We start from the raw sequence: 22,252 nt of genomic DNA on the forward strand, positions 1-22,252 counted from the left end.
AGTAGTAAGCAACATTGTTCTCAAAGAGTCTGTGTCAGTTTCAATCTCAACCTTTTTAATCTTCAGATCACTTGCAATTGATAAACCATCATTTAAGGCATACAACTCCGCAGCTAGAGGAGATATTGCCGAATACTTGCAAGAGAAGCCCATGTACCAAGTGCTATCTGCACGTCTCAGAGCGAGGATGCCCCAATTTCTCATGGTGAGAAACAAATTTTGTTTCTCACATGACATTTTCGTAAATAAACCAACAACTTTTTTCAAATGTGGAGCCCACAATAAAGAAAAAGTTGTTGATTTATTCACGAAAATGCCCTCATGAGAAACAAATTTCGTTTCTCACCGTGAGAAACAGGAATTCCCTCTCAGAACACCTCCCTCAGATGAGATAGCAGGGTTCATCCATGCCCCATCAATGTTGATTTTGATATAGCCTGCCTTTGGTGCTTCCCAGTTCATGGATGAAGAGCTTCCTACCTTGCCTTTGCCTTTATTCTTCCTATCATCCACCTGGGAAATAGTATAATTGAATTAATGGTCCACTAAAAATTTTGTGAATAAAGAGAGTTTACTTGTTTATTCTCAAACACCATCTCATTTCTTTGTAACCAAATATGCCATAAACCTGTTACAAAAATCAATTTCCAATTTTTATCCAATCCTAAATTATAATTCAACCAGACTTTTCAATCTGTATTCTTGAATAAATGGAAATCAAAATTGTGTGGTATGTAGACTCTAGCAAATGATTAAGTCATTAAATGATCGTGTGGTACGCAAGCATAAAATTTAAAAATTGAACTTTAAACCTCTCAGTTGTAAGTTAATAACATAAGAACGTTATTGTAAGAGGTGTAATCTAGTTGAGGATTTTGGATGCTCATATGTTGCTCTACCTTAAATTAAGAGTGTAATTCATTTTTAATTCACCATAATGAAACCCTTGACAATTACTATATAAAATTGTGGACTTAATACTAATAGCAATTTATGTAACTAGCTTTTGGCCCGTGCAATGCACAGATTGTTTATAGATATACAATACAAATTTGATTTTGTAATTTATTTTTATTGGAAAATAAATAGTTTATAAAGGAAAAGAAGGGGTGAAAATTGAATGTAATTGTAGAAGATATTAAGTTGGGGAAAGTGAACCATGCAAACAACATTTTTTTTTTCATACATGTATTTAATTGAAGTTTTTTTTATTTAAAAAAAATGAGAAAAGGGAATTAAAAAAAAAAAAGGTTAAATGAGGTGACATGTGGCTTTGGTGAAAAATAAAATTAACATGTGGCTTGATGGGGATGATGGTTTGTGTTTTTAAATACTAAGTATAAATATAGATTAGTGACATAACATAATTCACACCAAAATCATTTCTCTTCGAGATCTCCAAAAGGAGATCCACTCCGCCTCTCAAAAGCGTAATTCTAAGTTCTAACTTGACAATTAGAGATGGCAATGGATCGGATTCGGATCGGGTGGAGCTTCACCCGCATCCATCCATTATTCTAATCGCTCCATCCACATCCATCCGTCACCCGCTTCACCCATCATCCATATCCGTCCGTCCATCATCCGCGGATGAAACGGGTGGAGCGGATGACTAATGGATGAGTATTAAAGTGAAAAAAAACCCACATAAACTCTAATTTTCGGTTATTTATACAATAATTTTTTTTATTTTATTAATAAAAAAGGAAACAATAACAACGTATTGTTTGAAAAATTAATTTGTAACAAAAAAAACAAGTAATTTCTTGCACATTTCATATTTCATTATTAAAATTCTTAGATTAAAAATTTAATATATGTTAAATGGGTGGGTGGATGGTTAACGGGTGAAAAAAGTATCATCCATATCCGATCCGATCCATCACCCGCTTCATCCGTCACCCGCTTCTCATCCATTTAATTCGGGTTTTCGTCCATTTATTTAAAGCGGGTGGAGCGGGTTAGCGGATATCCACTTAATATTGCCATCCCTATTGACAATCTCTGAGAGTTCATCAACTTGTTGGGCTCAGGGCACCCACCTTGACGGGTCCACAAATACTCCACTCCACAAATTGTCCGATTTGGGCCAAATCTACACGAATTTGTTTTTGGACATCTTCCCAAAAGACCTCATTACTAATGTAGTATTTTTTGACACCTTTCCAAAAAAGCTTCATACTAAATGAGTATGCACTCACTTATAAAGAGTTCTTCACCTCCTTACTCCTCCCGTGTGAGACTTGGGATGAACATCCCCAACACAACTAAGTCCAAGACACCAATCAACATTTTTTGCAGATTGAACATTTCACCTCAGACGTTCGTTATCTTCTCAACAACTTTATAGCCTAAACCATTTATTACATGTATGGTGAAAAAAAAATTGAACTTATTGAATTGCTTAAGTTGCTTAATTAATTAGCAATAATATGGATATTAATCCTTCATATTAGTCCCAATGTATGTGCTTGAAGTTTATTTTTATTTTATTTTAGTTTTCGTCATAAAATAATTCATGAAAGAGAGTAATTTCCCTAAAAATTTCTTAAACAAACTAAAATTTCACAATTATTTTACTTTTCATAAAAAATTCTTACATACCGTCCACCTTAGCTTATTGATTTTTTTTTTTTTTTTATATACTAGTTTAGTGCAAAACCGCTAATTGAATTAGCCGGTTTACCATATTAATGGTTTTATCTATAGTAAAGCCGCTAGTTATAGTAAATAACCACAAAACACTACCGTGTTCGACGTTAGCTTTTGAGTAGCTTTTAGTGGTTTGACTTGGTCAAACCACTACTCAACAAAAAATGTGAGTGTTTGGCAAAGTAGTGGTTAGGGTAGCTTTTAGTGGTGGAGGTAGATTTTGTGAAAAGTTAGAAATATTAGCTTTTGAATTTAGAGGTAGCTTTTTAAGTAGCTGTTGAAAATTTAATCTATAGTTTTAAAAATAAAATATTGATTTTTATATGTAACAGCTAGTCAACCACTACTTTACCGAACACTCATATCTAAATTATTTATCTTCACAGCTAATAGCTTGTTGACAGCTAACAGCTACCTACACAGCTAACAGCTACCTCCACAGCTACAGCTACCTTCACAGCTATATTTTGCCGAACACGCCCTCGGTGCCCATACTCATGTTTGGTGGAAACATAGACCGCTAATTCAATTAGGATAAACCGCTAATTGATTTGACGGTTTCACGTTATTAAGTTATTTATATTAAAATAAAATAAAATAAATCGATTGATTTTGCTGACGACCTGACATCAACGGTATATAGGGAATTTTCATTAAAAAAATAAAGTGATCATGGAATTTTGATTACTTTAAGCAATTTTTAGAGAAATCAAGCCATGAAAGACAAGGATGAAACACCACCAACAAAACACCTTATCCACCACAAAAATTTTGGACCAAACTAAAAATACAAACCTCAAAAAAACTACTAACAACTAAAAACAACACCATCATCAATATAATCAATCTCCAAAACTAGCATAACCATCAACAATGGCAGCAACAGCAGCTTCTTCATTCGCATCATCTCATCAATTCCTCACTAATTCTCCTCGCACAAACCTCTTCTTCCACCCATCAACCCGGTCCAACTCTACCCATCTCACCTTTACTCCTAAAGCCGCTTCTGAACCGGAATCCGACCCACAATCTCCTTCTTCTGATGACGACTTTGATTCCAGGCTTTCCCAAATGCGGCTCAAGTACCGGTCTGGAACCGGGAAAAAAGCCGAAATACGAAAGATTAAGAAAGGAAAGCAATCTGATTCTGTTGGAACCGGGAAAGAACCGGTTTTTTTGCCTCCGGTTCCATTGAATGAACCGGTCTCAGGTGGTCTGAAGGTGGATTTTGGGTTTAGTCCTTATACGGAGCGGGTTAACGGGCGACTCGCTGGTGTAGGATTGGTGGCGTTGTTGTTGGTGGAATTGGCGACGGGGAAGAGTGTGATAAGCTATCATACACCTTCAATAGTTTTTATTCAGATATATTTTATGGCTGCTGTTAGTGCTGTGTATTTGAAGTTTGAGAAAGAGAAGGTTAGTGTTTGGCCTCAGACTGATGCAAAGAAATGATTTACAGAGAGCTGCTGCTATTTTTGTTTCTAATTCTGTGATCTGTTGTAAAATGTTTGAGTTATAGAGTATAATTAAAGTTATGCTGCGTATAAATCATTTTCTGTTGCTGTAATAATGTAAAGTTACTGGATTCGCCACTGTCATATACTCTGAGGATCAGTGAATGGCTTCTGTAATGATTCAATGTAAAGATCAGGTAAATAAGGTTACACTAATCAGTCGAATACTTGAATGACTGTTAAGTCTCAAGATATAAATACTGTTTAGTTAATCCAGATGTGTTTTGGAATCAATGGCTAGGTAAGGGAGGAAAAACAGTAATAAAAAAAAAAAGGTTTGTATACGACAGAAGCTGTGAAAAACAAAGAACTCTATAGCTTGCCAACTTTTTTGACGGGCAAAACAAAATTTTTGAAAATAGTCTACTTAGAACAAAATTTGGCAAAAATTACATCAGATACATGGATGGCCACCTTATTCGCGTTGCTTTTCTTGCCTATATGTACTTTTTACTCGAACAAGAATGAATTGATGTTACAACTACATTCACTAACAAGTTTACAGACTAATCTTTGACAAATCGGTTTGCTATGAGGCTTTGGTGCATCTACAAGCCACTAGCATGCTTGTGCCTGTGCCAGATTCCGTCTCTAGCAATTCCAATGCTATATGCATGTGCATACTCCATCCCTCCACCAACATAAAATCCTTTAAGATCAGCATCAGAGGGCCAGACTTTCTAAAACCCTAGTCCTGCCCTTTTGATGATGATTATTTTGTCATCAATTATACTGTTGATGGTCAGATGAATATCAATACTATGACTTCCCAGTGCTCTCAAACCTTTTTTTTAGAAAGAACAGTTAAGTGGATGCTCGAGTGAAGAAATCGTTCACAGCAAGATTGGCATCTCCATGAGCCACAGCATCATCAGGTTCAGGCATGCAGAGACTAGATGAGGAGACCTGTTCACAACACCGGCCATTAAGTAAAAGAGAGGACCAATTTTTGAGGTAAAATTATGTTGCATCACATACTTGGACTTTGACTATAACAGCAGCAACAAGAAAGCCTTGTCCCAAAATGATTTAGGGTCAGCTAACATGAATCATAAGGAATCGTACGATATAAATACTACATCCGTTTCATATAATTTGCAACGATTAGACATTTTTTCTCTCTACTTTATGCCAAATCGTTGCAAATAATATAAAGCGGAGGTTAGTACATAGTAAAACCATCATTTAAAAGAGTTTAAAAAAAAAAAAAAAAAAGGTGAGTGAAGTGAGTAAACAAAAGAGCATTTAAGAAAAATTAAGGCAGTTTTAAATGAGAATCAAGAATAAAATTCAACAAAATTTTAAAAGATTGGTTAAATTATGTCAAATCGTTGCAAATAATATGAAACGGAGGTAGTAACCATCATTTAAAAGAGTTTTAAAAAGGCGAGTAAAGTGAGTAAATGAAAGAGCATTTAAGAAAAATTAAGGCAGTTTTAAAAGAGAATCAAGAATAAAATTCAAGAAAGTTTTAAAAGATTGGTTAAATCATTCAAGTTGAAAACATAAAGGTTTGAAAAAACTATAGCAAAGGAAAACAATACAGTTCATTCAACATTAGTGGGCTTAAAATAAAATTAAAAATGAAAATAAATTTAAAAAGTATATATATTCATGACACGATGACGTAATAAAAAACCAAAGTCATGGATGAATGTTGAACAGCTTGTAATCAACTTACAATGATGCAAAACTAAAAAGAAAATTTTAAAGATATTAACACAAACAATTGATGTAAATGAAAAGCGAAAAGTGGAAAGGGAAGTTTGACACAACCAAAACCAGCACACAAAATACAAGACTGCATTGCCAAAATAAACATATTGCAATTCACAGTCCACAAGAGGTCAAAATTGTAACAGCTAAACACAGTGCCAGAGCCACCACTTAACAATAACCAATATAGAGGGTCCTGCAAAGAAATATAATGAGCCAACTCATCTGGCCATCTATTTGAGCACGGCTCAGCTCCAGACCTTTACAAGCTAAGATGAACAAAGCACAGCCTCAGCTGTAGACCTTAACAAGTCAATATGAACCAAACATGGCTTGAAAAGCTCGTTACAAGCACGAATTTAAATAAAAGATAGTAAACTGTAAAAAGAATCGAGCCATACCTTTGCATCAATCATCATTTCACCATTATTATCTGCAATAAGGCACGCACCATGCGCCTTCAACCATTCCATGCATTCCTCCAAGCCATCCACGTCTCCCTCATCAGCCCCTTCACCTTCAGATACACTGCTGAATCCCAGAACTTGAGTAACATAAGAAACAGGAATTGTAGGTCTATACGTACGAGACATGCATTTCACAGCCTCAAAGCGCATTTTTTCTACACAGAGATCTGTTGAATAACAATCATACATGTCAAATGATGAGAGAGATTAAATTGAACTGTACTTGAAAGAGAAGATGACACATACAACATACCCATGAGACAAGTGTTCAAATTAGGTGCTGACTTATACAGTCTGAAGAACAGGACATAATTTCCTGATGTAACAGCCGACCTAACTGAAAGTGCATGCTTCACAGCTTCATGCCTTTTAGTTTCATCAGATAATCTGCCACTCAAATTAAACAAACATACTTCAGCATAAACATATTTTCACATTTTAGGAGAACAAATGGGCCTAAAACTAGTACAGCTTAAAAGACTAGATACAGTAGATCGAAAAAACCAATTATAAATTCATACAACCAAGTTAAACACAAGTCAAACAGCTGAAACATTTATACATTATCAACCAGATTTCTCTAAATAGACAAAAACTTCTACCAAAAGACACTATCTTTGTAGGAAATTTTGACATTTGCTTCCTGGGAAAACACCTCGCTTCACATTTGCTACAGGTAATTTTTTTTTTTTTTTTTTTAACTTTGCTACCACCTAAATCAGAGTTAGGGACCAGATAATAATAAAACAGGGCTTGAGTAAAATCACACACGCACTAAATTATACTCCCTCCGTATTTAAATAAATAAATGCTCCACTTCTCCAGACACGAAGTTTTAGGAGGAATAGTAGAAAAACATTATTTTATTGAAGTGGGGTAGGTTGAAGAATAAAAAAAAAAACCTGAAAAAGCAAGTGGGTATAAGGAGAACATGAAAAATATTAAAATATGATGAGGGGGCCACTAGTGGGGAGGAGAATAGTAAAATATTGTTGTAAATTTCCTAAAACAATATTGGAGAACTTATTCTGCAGCACAAAAGGAAAATAGAGCATTTATATAAGTACAGGAATATTCAAGACTACAGACTCTGATTATCTGCTTCTTAGATCAAGAGTGAGTCTTGTACTCCATAGCAGTTTTAGTCTATATATAAGAAACTTGATACAGGGAAAAGTTATTTCACAATCTATCACTAACCTTGACATCAATGATAGCAGATCTCTTCTATTATTGGAAAGTAAACTGATTGAAAGCAAATTGTAAGCAGAAAATTCCATGTGGCAACCTGCAATTCCTTCAGCGTACAACGATTTCAACTGCGACTGAGACTGCAAGCAAAAGCAACAACCCAGTTCATCTTTTTTTATCATAAAAAAATTAATAATAATAATTAAAAAAATATTTATACAATTTGAACTGGATAACTCCGACCTACTAACATGCGACCGTTACACAGTTATTAGATAAAGAACATGATAAATCCATAGACAAATGATTATTTTTGAAAACAGGGACTAAATTATTAGATAAAGAACATAAGTCCACACAAAAACACATAACGTTAGATTTAGATTGCAGACTGCAATTATCATGCCTATCTTTTTCTAAGACCAACTGTGAGTCTCATAAGTCATACCCTATAGCAGATTTAGACCTATACAATAGGAACAAACACTGATCTCTTCTATTTTTTTATTTTTTTTTGAGGAAAACACAATAAGCTATATCAATTTAAACTGAACAAGACATAGCTGATGTTTTCACCATTGCACAAAGACCAACCTGATTAAACTCTGGCAAGTCCCCAAATTCGAGAGCAAGTCGAGCATGAGTTTCATAGACCTGGAAGCATCAGAGAATTAGAAAAGTCATGAAAATGGTATGATGCAGAACTTTAAAAAAAAAACATAAAAACGCCTTTAATTCATGTAAAATCAAATTATTTTGATAACAAACTAACTTAAAGAGACAACTAACTTTAAGAGGCAACAAAAATGTTATTTTGAACAAATTATAATGCTTAATTTAAAAGTGCATAGAGTATAATATTGATATACCTTGACTGTCAGTTCATTCCGTATCCTCTGCACAGTCAAATCTTGACGAATCGATTTTAATTGATCACATTTGTATAGGTAGTTTTTCTGTGAGTTTTGAACCATGTGCAAAGCCTTCTCTAACACTTCCTCAGGTCTAACCTGAAGAAACCACATTGCTCAATAATGTTATCAACCTGAATTTGCCACTTATATACAGTAGACAAAGACAGAAAGTTATTGTGTGGAAAGAAGGTATTACAGTCGATGGATCAGGTGCAGAAGTAAGTCGCAAATAGCGTTTCTCAATTTCCTGGCATGTACCCTTAACAGTAAGGGCATCCCAGTCTATATCTTCAACAGCCCTGGAAACTCCATCTTCTAAAGTTTTGCTAAGCACCAGCGCACTGGCCCTTCTGGCATACAGATTTCCAACACTAGCCTTCTTTGGTCTAAAACGATTCTCAGATCTTTGTCCATTACCTTTCTCAAAGCGCTTGGAACGATTCTCACGCCTCTTCCTTTCTTCTGGTGAGTTGGCAAGTGTAATTGCTCCAGAGTAGTATGCTGTCAAACTTTGTTCCTTATCACTATCACTTGAGGCATCACCATTTTCAGTGGCACTAGAGTCGTTAACAAAGCGTTGTCTTTTAGAAGGCCTGTGGGCACTTCTAGCAGTTGTCTGCTCCACAGTAGAAAATCTACTGAAAGTTGCATCTTTTCTCTCAGATTTTCCGGCAACAGACTGCAAGGATAACTGATAAAACTGGTTATTAAACAAGGAAGAAAGGAGATAGATTTCAAAATATTGTAAGTGGCAGCATTTTAAAACATATGAGTCTCCTGAAGTACTAATCAAGTCCGTCCACTTTAGTGAGATGCAAACTCTTTGGTATAAGTAGATTGAAAATGTATATTACAGAGATGATGACAAGGTATATCCTGTATGCGAGATCTAACCTGTACTTCTTCCCTTTGTTTTAAAGAGTGCGAGGCGCACCAAGTGACCAAGGCACAAAAGTACCTGGGGCCTAGGCACATGGTGCGCGCCTTTTGTAGGTGAGGTACACGTTATTTATATAAAAAAAATTAAAAATTAAAAAATTAAAAAATTTAAATAAATAAATAATCAATTTCTACTAAATAAGGCCCTGTTCTTTTCACTTGATTTTGTTGAACTTAAATTATTTTTCTAATTGTCTTTTTTATTTGTTCTTTGAGGTCACCAATTTTTACTGCTTAAAAATTATTTTTACTAAACTAAACTTAAAATTATTTTTACTAAACTGAACTTATTATTACAGAACTTATCATTACATAATGTTATTTGTTAAGGTAAAAGGGTCATGTGATCGATAGCTAATCTGACCTTAGCAAAGTCAAGTGGTAAAAAAATCCTACACATCAGCTAACGACACCTTACAACATTAGGCACAAAGGCACAATAAACATGCAAAAAAAAAAAAGAGCATAGGCATGCGCCTGTTATAGGGCTTTGGACTTGGCAAAGCTTAGATGCCAATTCTCGCGGTTGACCGCACCCACCCAAGGAACACTTTTTAAAACTAGGCTTCTATATAAACTTTTCAATGTGCAAATACAAAGGCTTGCTCTTCCTGTACATTTGCCAAAAACAGAAAACCCTCTTGATCCACACCAGCTCAAAAAAATGATGAAGAGAAATAATTAATTAGACAAATCTACTACACTTAAGTGGGCATAAACAAGGCAGGCCATATACCTTATGATCCCTTCCGTTGAAATGAGCCCATACACCCTGCCTAGCAGATTCCTGATGCGTCGATGTTGGTTTCTCAATCGGTTTATCTTCTGGTAGAGGCTCCCACCGACTTTTAGTTCGTCTGCTAGGGCTTCTTTTAAATATGGACAATGATACTGCTGGTGCTACACTCTGTCTGCAGGTAAACAAAGCAAGTGAAAAAAAAAAAAAAAAAAAAAAAAAAACAGATACATTTAAAAACAATTCATGCAGAAAAGATGATTGGCTAACTTCCAAGTAAGCTCATCAAAGAGATTGACAGCAAGGAAGTAGAACAGGTTCATACAAAGAAATCAGGATATGTTAAACAATGACTGCAACAAGAAACTGATAAAAGTAATCTTCAGCATGAGCATGTAATCAAAATAGGTATTCTCAGCTTCAATGGGATAGTCACTTGACAAAATAAGAAAGGCCCCAAGCAATTTGGGCCAGCTTCAAAATATAAATGGTTCCAAACAAATTGAGTATTAATCACAATCCACTTGGTTCCAATACATTTATTTATTAATTTTTATAGAAAGGTCCAAAAGGAATTGCCAATAAAGTACATAACCCAATTTTTGTTTAAAAAAAAATTTAAAAAACCACTTTTTAAACAAAAAACAGCACATACAGGTCTTCCAAAAGACCAAACACAACAGACTAAGGGGTCGATTGGTTCACTAACTTGGAATGATTGGTATGGGATCTCATACTAGGGAGGTATGGATTCTAAACCCCGTACTTGTCTAAACTTGTTTGGTTTATTATTTGGAATGGTTTTTACAATTCCTTAAAGGAATGGATAGTGAGTCTTTGGGGGTAAGGTGGGTATGAGATTCTAAGGGGATAGGGTGGAATTAGAACCCCTTGGTATGAGATTACATACCTAAATTTGCCTAACCAAACAAGAAAATGGTTGGAATGGACTTTAACTCCATTCCAATCCATTCCAAATACTCCAACCAAACGACCCCTAAACTCTTCCAACTGGCAAACAAGCATATCCAACAAAGCAATTGCCAATAAAGTATAAAACCCATTTTGGCTTGACAGTCTTCCAGAAAGAGAGGAGACAAAAATAAGGGAATACCAAGTTCTGTTAAAAAGATGAGCTAAGAGATGGCTTTCCAACCGAAGCATCGTATCAAAAAAACTTAAAAGAGCTAGAGATCGACAGAAATAGAGACAGAACTTTTATTACCCCAAATTCAAGACAAGAGATTTTAGGAAGAAGCACTGGAACAAATTACAGTAAAATACAAAAATAATGACTTAACAAAACAATGCAGAACAGTCAGCCTGAAGTTCTGAACAAACTGCAATAACTTACAATTACAAAATCAAGGACAAAACAAACCACAAGGCACAAGAAGTATTTCGGTTAATAATATCCTCAGCCTGAAGATCTTAAAATAACAAGCAACAAATCTAAAAGAACGAAGAGAAACACACTCATTATTCACGGTGCTTGTTTCAGGTAGCGGGAAAAGGGGTTCAATATCCCAGTCTCGCGAGTAAAGTGTTCCGTCAGCAGTTGCTTTAGTGATAATCTGGAGAATTATACATCAAAAACAAAATAAGGTATCACCTATTGAAATATACAGGAACTGAACAGGATATATTAAGAGACGGTATGGATCTTCCAGTAATACAGAAATATAATCATCTAATGAATACAAAGCAGTCAACCAAATTGGAAATAAGTCTCAGCCCATATGGAAAATCCAACAGAAACAATGTGCAAGTCTGTAAGCAAAAGGATATGTTTATAAGCATAAGCAAAAGTACTTGTTCTCCACAAGACCTTTTCTAAACATTATTTCTATAATTTACAATTTGTAAAACATTAAAAAAAAAATTAAAAAAAATTCAGACACCATAAATGCCCCACCAGCCTATCCACAACTAAGTCCTGGGTGCGCATGTGTACACACAAACACATAGCCAAGTACACAAATACAAAAGAGCCCATCAAGTAAACATTCCTATATTTAAACATTCCTATATTTTATGGCTCACCTCCTTCATGGCTTCTTGACAAGCAGCTCTTTGTTTTTCATCCTTACAACGAGCCAAGGCCCTCTCTACATAACCTCGAAGCGATGCTGGGAACATTCCAGGCTGCAAAACAGTACTATAAATATGAAATATAAAGAAAAAGTTTGGGAACTGATCATCGATCAACATAAATAAATGTAAATTATCAACAGAAACAGAAGTCGCTCAGCTTGGAAGGATACTTTTTATTGGGTCATAATTAACATGAAGGTAAAAAAGGTATAAAAAGCCTCACCTTGAGAGTTGAGTCAGAAGCACTACCAGACAGAGCCTTGTTGGCAGGTTTAGGCAATGAGACACTAACATAGGCAGGCTTTGCTGTTACACTTGATGTGGCCGCATCTTTATAACTTTTTGGCATAGACAAAGCCAAATTTGAGGCAATTCTAGGATTTGATGGAATCTGAAGGTTGCTTACCCTGAGCGTATCTGCTGGAGTAAGGGGTTGCAAGGGTTGTGGGTGAGTTTGTTGCACCTCGGTGTACATTGAATTGGGTAGCTGTGATTGTGGTGCAAGAGTATGCTGCTGATCCTGAGCACTAGAATGGTTTACATCTAAAGGCTTCAGAAAATTGGACTGCGAACTAGAAGCGCTCTGGTTTTGGTAAGCTTGAGTAGCATGTTTCCAGTATTCATTATAAGCACCTACTGGACTGCTTGTCTGGTAAGACAACAAAAGAAGAAAAATATATTAAATACAATGTAACAGGGAAACAAAACAGTGACTACATAAAACGTCATATGACATTCAGAAACTGTACTCAGAATAACAATTGGGCAATTGCTCCCTCCATCCTAAAATAAACCTCCCATTTCTCCCTAAAAGATTGATAATAATATTCTTCATTTTTATTACTTTTTCTATTCTTCTTCTCTCTCCACCCTACTCTCGCCTCAATTAAAAAACAATAAGAAAAATCCACTTTCTTATTTATATTTACTTGCCTATACACACATCGCAATCCCAACGTTTCCTCTCCCACATCTGTGGCAAATGAGATATGGAAGGAGAATTACATGTAACCACAAAGCATAGAAGGCTGCAATATATAGAATGCAAGCACTGACTCATAAATCATAAGCATGTCAAATGCAGCAAAAAGGTAAGTTTAGTACCCGTCAAACAACCATAATATAAAAGTAACAGAGGAAAAAAAGCAGCAGCCCTCACAGCTTGGCAAACATGCACATGGTTTGAGATATGTTCATATCACAACAAAAAGTGCAAGTAAAAAAAACATACTTCATGGCCAAAGAGCATGAGGTTCAATAGGATATTATTATCATTAATATGCCACCTTTCACATAGTACTTTGTTGTGTTAAAAGGCAAACACTTGCAATAGGATATTATGGAAAACATAAATTTTGTTATACTAAATGGTAACCACTCATAAATAAAAACAATTCAAGATGGAAAGCACTAGGCTTTTGCACTTTGTTATGACAAATGAGAGACAGCGAAGAGTAACAAACAGATAGGAGCAATTATTAGGAGCTCATAAGACCCACTTACAGCCTTTAATGTTCTGGGGCTAGGATTTAGCAACGATGACAGTGGAAGACCGAGGCCATCACAAAGCAAAAAATCAACCAAATGCCTTTATTTTGGAGGGAACCTATCATAACTCGTAAAATTTAGAAGTACAAATTTTGATACCAATTACACAACCCAAATTATTATAGCAAGAGCCCTGGCTCACAAAACATCACTATGTGTGGTCTAATGTAAGATAATGGATTTGGTTCATGAAGGATGAGAGAGGCTTTGAAACAGCAAAGGAGAGAAAGAAGAAGGTGAAATGAAGCCCTGCCTTTAGCACCCAGTACTGCCTATGCCTTGAAAGAATTATGCACTTGACCTCAATTAACTTCATGCCTTAGACGTATTATATCATGATTCACAAGAATCATAACAACGGGAACAAAAGACAGAGAAACATTGGAGAGTGGAGGAGGCTTGACATACAGTGGTACCCTTATCTTTCTTATGTATTGCATAGCCTCATTCTCATGTACTTAAGAATCTTACATTCTTATAGCCCTTAATTCTCTCCTCTCTTCTCATATTGATATATATAAATAGATTACTAATACAAGGATAAGTAGATGTAGACATACAATTATAAATATTTACTAACACCAATTAACCTTTCATGAAGATAAATTCTAATCATCTAGGCTGCCTATTATACAGTTTCTGAACAACGATTAAATTGATCTCACAAACTAAATTATTCAGTTAAAGTCTTAAAGAAACACCGGAAGTTCGAGAATTGTAAATTTTTACAAAAAACTAAAAATAAAAAAAATAAAATAAAATAAAATAATTCTAGCACATTATCCAATTAACATTTTTAATTTTCTAACAGACACTGTCAAAAAACCTAATGACATGTTATACCAAAGCTCAAACAGTCAGACTAGGACTTGCATCAATTCTACTTGCTGCTATCCAATACACTCTCCTATATTCACACCATCTTTGCCCTATATAATAAGGCTTCACTAAATATTCTACCTTCATACCTTTCTAATGATATACCCGCATCAGATTTTTGAGCCTCCATGCATACAGCTTACACAAGTCTACAGTTTCTAGTATAGATCAGGAGCCTGAAATCCTTCCAGGCTTTCCTCCTTGGCAAGCTTAGCAATTCAGGATCCTCTTAAATCCTGCCTAAGCAACAGAGTTCAAGGAGCAAGTCCTTCAAATTCCAGGGTTAAGAGAGTTTATAAGAGGTTAGATGGGTATAAGAAGGCAGACTCTTGGCTTTGTATCACTCTAACAATCCTTCTAGAGTTCTAGTTCAATACCACTTTACATCATCTGTTCGTCTTCAAAATTCTGGTAGGGATTACCAAGAAGTTTGACAATGATGTTTATATTGTTAGGCAGTTAATTCTAATTATATCACCTATAGAGTTGGATTATGTAGACATGAGGAAGGGGTCTGGGTTTGGGTAACTTGATTTCCAAAATCATCACATATGTGAAAAATGAAATAAGTTCACATTGTAACCTAAACACCAGAGGCATAAAGTGATTAGGAGCAAGTATGGTTATGGTTTACAGAAGAACTGGGACATTGTTAGAGTGCATAAAGAGAAGTGTGAATTAATTCTCTACTCCCTTTCCACAGAATGTCCAGCTTCCTAAGACCTCACCTTCAGGCCCAAATAATCATCTTCAATTATAAAAATGAACCCATTGAAATCATACATGAAATAGATCACAGGTACATCAAAAATTCTTGATTGCTACAGTCCTGATCTGATTCTCTCCCAATTGATCTATAACAAGTCTCTACATACATGTGCAAGCGCGTGCACACACACACACTCATAAATGGAAAGTCTACAGTCAAAAGTACAACATAAAGAATCAAGAGCACGATCACATAAAATAGTTAGTTATTAAGAAAAATCATTTAACTAATGACCAAGGCTAACCAAAGACAACGAAATAAATACCATTAACCAAGCACTTCATCTATATTTTCTAAATATCAAAATTAAACTCAAACCTGATGTGAAGGCAATGCAGAGGGGGCAATCTCGGGCTTCCAAGCCGGGGCATAAGCTGCCTGTGGCTGATTCACAGGAGCTGCATAACCACTAGAAATTCCAGGAACTGGACACGACAAAACCGCTGTGGTCGCAACAGTAGTATTTTCTGTCCCAGGAGCACAGGTAACTTCAGTGTGACTACTGTAATAATCTGCCCATTGCTGATAGTGCTGCTGATAATTCGTAGTTGCAGCAGCACTACTAGAACTATAAGCATTGCTTGTGTCATGGCTATAATTCCCATACTGCTGAGGGTAATTTGTGTAGTTCCCTTGACTCCACAAGTTAGTCTGGCTGCTGTAGCTGCTTCCGTTGTAAGCTCCCGTTGTCTGATAATCAGCAGGATTGTAATAAGTGCTTGGATAACTTGTAGACCCAGCATAAGACCCGGTATTCTGAAATGAGGAAATAGGCTGATAAGAACCTGAGTTTTGATATGTTCCAGTTGCTTGAGTGTATGGTTGAGTTGGCTGCTGCTGGTAACCACTATAGTAATTGGTGTATTCAGAACTTGGATAACCATAGGGATTACTGGAATTAGGGTATGTAGCATAACTAGGGTACATGTGTGAAGCGTTATCAGTCCCTGATGCTGTTGACGTAGAGGCAATAGAAGGCATGTTTGTAGCATCCTGGACAGTAGTAGGCTGCTGCTGATACTGGTAGCTCACATTCTGAACAGTTCTGTTCCCTAAATTTGAATGGTCACCCCCATGCACAGGCCAAGTAATAGGCGTAGGTGCAGCTGCTGACGGGTAATATTGATATGTGTGCCCCTGGCTCCCTTCAGCTCGATACTTCAGGATAAAACAAAACAGAATAAATGATTTTAAAGATATTTGTTAATAATACTCCTCTATCCATAGGCACATATCTAATATCTATATATTAATTTAGGAGTCACTTTATCCTTTCCCTCACACACTCCCACCTAAATCACTTTTCAAACATTTAACTGCTAACCTACTTCCTAGTGGAAGAGAAACAAGAGATTACATGCATATCCCAATAAATAAAAAAATAAATAAATAGAACAAATTTCATGAAACCACCCATGTTTATCAACCTTAATTTCATGGAAGAAAATCTAACCATGAAGACACTTATTCGGATGAAATTGAAATTTTTGCATGGAAAATTGGAAAGTAAATGATTTTCTATAACAGTATTATCAGTACTACCAAAATAAAAAGTCCAAAGGCATGTATTAAACAAGATAAATAGTAGACTAATTTTTTTATCAAATTCCAAGTCTACTCATCTTCGCAAATTTCACCTGTTTTTCTTTGAGTGCGAATTTATTTTCTCATTCTTTGACTTCTCCTAATATTACAACAATTACCAATTTAGGATGCTTCACAAATATTGCAACAATTCTCTTTATACCTCTCCTCATCTTCAACCACCCTTGAAGCAATATTAGGGATATTAGGGGAAAGGAGGAGGTATAATTCAACATTTAATTGCATTAATAAAAACCCAAGATCAATAATTTATTTTTGTATTGATTTGATGAGCAATTCAATCAAACAATTATGCTTTGATTTTCTTCCAATTTTGGCCAAAACTATATATATATACCCATTTTTTGCTTGATTATTCGTTTCCTACAATACTCGTCAAACCTATGATAGTTTAACACCCTGTTCTACGTTTGGTGTCGAGTGTCAAATCCTGTGACACTTCAACACCACAATACCCAAATATATAGTAGCCTTATATGAAATTTTGTATCAAATCCTGTGACACTTCAACACGACACGATACCCAAATATATAGTAGCCTTATATGAAATTTTGTAAAATCTAGAGGACTTGACACTGTGTTAGACACGACACCCAAAAGTCCAAAACCAAGATGGGAAACATATCATCAAATTTTTTGTTTCAATTAATGTATTGAAGAAGACATTGTACATTACAAATAGTCAACTAAGGTATTATGAATTTCTGATTTGTATAAGGTTAAACTAAGGTATAATTACCCAAGAAATAGAAAAATAAAAAATGTATACTGAATGTACTAATTTAGTAATTGGTGCATTTTTTGGTTAAGTATTACTGTGCTTAAATTTATGCTTTATTAAGATACTCCCTCCATCCCATAATATAGTTTCTGTTTGTATTTATCACAATATTTAAGAAATAGGCGGAGAAAGTGGTAGAAGTATATTAATAAAAGTGAAAAGCACAATTAAAGACAAAAGTTAGAGAGAGAAAGTGGAAAAAAGTACAAGGCATGTGCAAAGTTCAAGGGTAATGTAGGAAGCATAATGAATAGAGTAAAAAAAAAAGTGAGAGTATAATGGTCTTTACATATTATTCAAAAATAGAAACAGGAACAACAATTTGGCTATTCAAAATAGGAAAATAAGAACTATATTATGGGACGGAGGGAGTATAATTCCATGTATATGTATGATGTTTTAGTGTCAAGAATGGTAAATATTAGAAAATAAAAAATAAAATAAAGACAAATCAATTGTTTTTCTTAACAGACTAAGAAGAATGGAGATGTATATAATAAAAGCTTAAATCATGGAAAACTAATACATACTATGTTAATGCTTCGCTAATTAATGAGATGTTCATCTTGCAATTAATCTTACTTTTTTTTTTTTTTTTTGTGTAGGCGTGTGTGTGCGGTTGTTGCAACGTACTAAAGGTAGTCAAGCTATTTTGTGGGTAATATAGGATTACTTTAACTTTTAAGTTAAGTTTGGTGAAAGGGATCAAATATTTTGTACATGGTGAAGTTTTACATATTTGTTTTGTCAAAAAAAAAAAAAAAGATTTATTTCGTATCTGTTTTCTATGCTATACTTGGGTTTTGTTTACTAAGGAGACCCACTAATGGTCCCATTTTTGCATTATTATTGAAGTCAAAATACTTGCATACTTCTAAATGAATAAGAAAATATAATTATGGAGTACGTAAAATTTCCTCAATTTTTCACTTGCAACATTTCAATAGTGTACGCTATTCACATGCTAACCTTTTTTACATTATGTGATATATACTTACACAGAATATACATTGAATCTTGTTAGATTCGATGCAACATCAACTTTGTTAAAATTTATTTTTCATAATTTTTCACAAATGCATAATTAAAGATAGAAACTTTAATTTCAACTGATTATCTTGTTATGTCCCTTTCTTTAAATCGCACGGTTCCTTATGACGATTCATGTTAGGCAACCCAAATCATTTTGGGACTAAGGCTTTGTTGTTGTTGCTGCATAATTAAAGATATATATGATTAAAGTTATGAATTGGCAAATGTGAAAAACTAAAACCTTGCAAGTAAAAAAAGATAAAATACGGGGAAATATATTACAAGTTACATTAATTAAGTTTAATAACAAGAAAAAAAAAATAATAACAATTACAGTCATCTAATGGGTTGAACCTTTATTTATGTGATCGTTATCTTATTGAAAACTATCAGAAAAATTCAAGGGCCAAATCATCTTTTCATATCACACTATTATATTTATAATTTTCTCACAAATATTTATGAGTTATTCTTGTATAGATCTCTTTTCGGACTATGTGATTGTTGGTAGTGTTGTATTCATATTTAGATCTCGAATGTTATTGATAATGCATGAGGCACACTTTAGTATTATGTTAGGATTCTAGAAACACCTTTCCTATATGATAAATATCCTTGTGTAACTATTCAAAACTAAGTGATAAGGAGGGGATAAAAGTAACACAAATGAATGTTTCATGCCATATCCTTTACTACAAGAGGTGAGATCCTTGACTATAAGAGGTTGGGACAGAGTGATAACTTAATTCAGGTAAGAGGGTGTATTATTCAACCATGACAAGCTCTCAAAAATCACATAACAATATTCATTGTCTATATGCAACGACTGGATATCCAGATCAAAGAAGTGCAGAAAAACGCTTGCCTCAACCTAATAGGTCGTAGATAAACAACAAGGAAAAAAAAAACACATATTATCACAGGCAATGATTACTACAACTCAGCCATTCAAGTACAAGGATCATATTAAACAATCCAATCAAACACTCAAACTCTGACACAATTGGAATGCACTATCAAAAAACAAATGCTAAAAGCTAAATTCAATAGAATTGCAAAATACAATTATCCAAATCAATATGACTAAAGGTATCAGACCTCTAACAATATACATTAACTCATAAACTAAACATTTATGTTTTCGAGTTTTGGTTTTGGGCATTAAGCCATTAACTCTATTCTAGCAACTTAATGCCCAAAACCAAAACTCGAAAACATATATCCCCATATAGTTTCTTCATTACATAAACCGGGCTTAAATCGTTAATTAAACGATGACACAGTCCACATAAGATTGTAGTTGCAGCTCTAACTGATTCACAGAAACTCCAATACAGGATAAAATGATTGAAGTTGGCAGGAAATCAAATTAACACAGAAAATTAAAAATGATACAATTTAATAATTACCTCAAGTAAATTAGGATCAGCAGTAGCTGCTGCTACGGCTTGAGCACTGCCTCCTTCACTCGTCATTACTTCTTTATCATTCTGATCCATTATTAATATCCATAAACAACAGAAATTCAGCACAAATAAACTTAATGAGATGAAATTGAATATTATTTTACTAATAAGAACCCTAATTCCCAAAATAATCACCTAACCTTCAGTTAATGCTTAGGAAAAGGTGGGTTTATCGAATTGACGAAAGAAGGGGCAAGAATTTGAATTGAAACAATTGAAATACAACAACGATTACAGGAAAAAAAAAAAAAAAAATCAAAATATTTTTGAAAAAATCACAGATAGAAAAATAAAAAAAGGGTGATTTTGAAAACGATAATTAGCTGCAAAATATGATATAAAAATAAAAATGAATAAGAGAAATTAGAAAGCGGAAGTACAAAATTGAAGGGAGTAAGGATGTAAAGATGCAAGGGAGAAGGGAGTTGGTCGGCCGACTCGTCGGAGGGGATCGCCGGAGTGTTGAAGGTGAGGGGTTACTAAGGTGTTTTAGGGCTTGAGAGGAAAGGGGGAAGGGGGTAATAAGGAAGGGTAATTTAATAATAATCACCTCCACGTCCCAGCTTCATACGGAATTGCGGAGTACTTAGGGGGCGTTTGGTACGTGGGAATTGGGGTTGGGAATGGGACTTTTAACCCCACTTGTAATAAAATCCCTAGCTTGTTTGTTACTTCTTTCGTCTTAAATACTTGTTCCACTTTTCTTTTCCGGCCGTTTTTAAATACTTGCTCCATTTTCTTTTTTGGAAAGCTTTTACAATATTTAATTCATTTCTCATGCTTAGTGGACCCAACATAATACTCTCTCTTCTCCTATTCTTCCACTACTTTTGCTTTTTACAATTTTTTATTTTCTCAACTACCCCACTACCTCCATATTTTATTACTTTCTCCAATTTCTCCTAAAACTCCGCGCATAGAAAAATGGAACAAGTATTTAAAAACGGAGGGACTAGGTGGAAAGGCCGACGGGGATTAAAATGTGGGAAGGGGATTGGGAATATATGCCCTCTATTCCCATCAAAATAATACCAAGGAGGGTTGGTATTATGAGATGGGAATTGGGAGGAGTGGTAAAATGACTATCTTGCCATTATTGAAAAGAAAGAATGAAAGGTTTTAGCAAGGACATTTTTGTAATATTGTTATTTAATCCCTACATATTCCCACTCAACAACCAAATAAAGACTTGGCTTATTTTTATGAATTCCCATCAACTTATTCCCAATCCCCATCCCACACTCTAATCTCCAAACTCCCATTCCCACATGCCAAACGCCCCGTTAATGTAATACGAAGTACTCCGTATTATAAGGCCCTATTCTCTTCACCTTAGAAAAATACGACCTCCGTTTTTTTTTAGTTGACACATTTTGACTTTAGCACTGTTCACACACCTCTCTTTGACTATGTTTTGTGATTTATATGTGAAAAAAAATATAGTTAAATGAGATCTTATTAGATTTGATACAATTTATATTTTCAAAATATCAATTTTTTATAATTTTTCTTATCGATAATTAAAGATATTAATTATTAAATTTGTGCATTGACAAATGTGACTAAAGAAACGTGTGAAGTAAAAGGAACCGGAGGAAGTACTATTCATAGTTCAGTAAAAAAAAAATAAGTTTGATTCAATTAAAAAAAAAAATTAAAGTTACATTTAAAAAATAATAATTTATTAAGTTTAACAAAAATAAGGCAAATTAAACCAGGCCTAACTATCTAAAGTCTTATGTCGACTTTATTAAAACTCAAGGCACTACATGCTATGTGGCATCCTTACGTTGGCATGACAAGACATTGTTATAGGGAATATTTCAAGCATCCCAAACTTGAATCCCACTGTGATCATACACTTAAGCATGGTGGCGTCCAAAGGGAAGAAAGCTAGAGTAAAAGAGTCACCAACAAGTTTTAGGAACTTGTAAACCGTTCACAGGGT

The 22,252-nt window shown here is 34.6% G+C and overlaps 2 protein-coding genes across 6 annotated transcripts; one reads left to right on the forward strand and one right to left on the reverse strand.

The window, feature by feature from the left end:
• Positions 1-3,525: 3,525 nt before the first annotated feature.
• LOC145643088 (uncharacterized) lies at positions 3,526-4,104 on the forward strand. The gene has a single exon (XM_081694254.1). The coding sequence runs from the start codon at positions 3,526-3,528 to the stop codon at positions 4,102-4,104; it is 579 nt and encodes a 192-aa protein (XP_081550380.1).
• Positions 4,105-4,428: 324 nt separating this feature from the next.
• On the reverse strand, positions 4,429-21,002 carry LOC145641901 (SAC3 family protein A-like). Of its 5 annotated transcripts, none has more exons than XM_081692928.1 (14): positions 20,685-21,001; positions 20,248-20,328; positions 15,738-16,577; positions 12,447-12,872; positions 12,173-12,274; positions 11,606-11,703; positions 10,130-10,304; positions 8,651-9,145; positions 8,410-8,550; positions 8,135-8,194; positions 7,550-7,680; positions 6,603-6,736; positions 6,284-6,516; positions 4,429-5,072 (listed from the first exon to the last, which is right to left on the reverse strand). In XM_081692928.1, the coding sequence occupies exons 2-14, from the start codon at positions 20,311-20,313 to the stop codon at positions 4,971-4,973; spliced, it is 3,003 nt and encodes a 1,000-aa protein (XP_081549054.1). In that variant the 5' UTR covers positions 20,314-20,328; positions 20,685-21,001; the 3' UTR covers positions 4,429-4,970. The 5 variants fall into 5 exon arrangements, with proteins under 5 accessions (XP_081549054.1, XP_081549053.1, XP_081549051.1 ...); XM_081692927.1 differs by having other exon boundaries at positions 20,445-21,001; XM_081692925.1 differs by having other exon boundaries at positions 8,651-9,133; positions 20,248-21,002.
• Between the last annotated feature and the right edge of the window lie 1,250 nt (positions 21,003-22,252).

The sequence above is a fragment of the Chenopodium album genome, chromosome 8, assembly GCF_948465745.1.
Source record: "Chenopodium album chromosome 8, dcCheAlbu1.1, whole genome shotgun sequence".
NCBI lineage: Eukaryota > Viridiplantae > Streptophyta > Magnoliopsida > Caryophyllales > Amaranthaceae > Chenopodium > Chenopodium album.

Coding starts and splice junctions, on each gene's coding strand:
- LOC145641901 (XM_081692924.1), bottom strand. CDS start 20,337: ATGGATCAGAATGATAAAGAAGTAATGACGAGTGAAGGAGGCAGTGCT. Junction 11,704..12,172: donor GTCAAGAAGCCATGAAGGAG/GTGAGCCATAAA, acceptor ATAATTCTCCAG/ATTATCACTAAAGCAACTGC. Junction 10,305..11,605: donor ACAAGCACCGTGAATAATGA/GTGTGTTTCTCT, acceptor GTTTACCTGCAG/ACAGAGTGTAGCACCAGCAG.
- LOC145643088 (XM_081694254.1), top strand. CDS start 3,526: ATGGCAGCAACAGCAGCTTCTTCATTCGCATCATCTCATCAATTCCTC.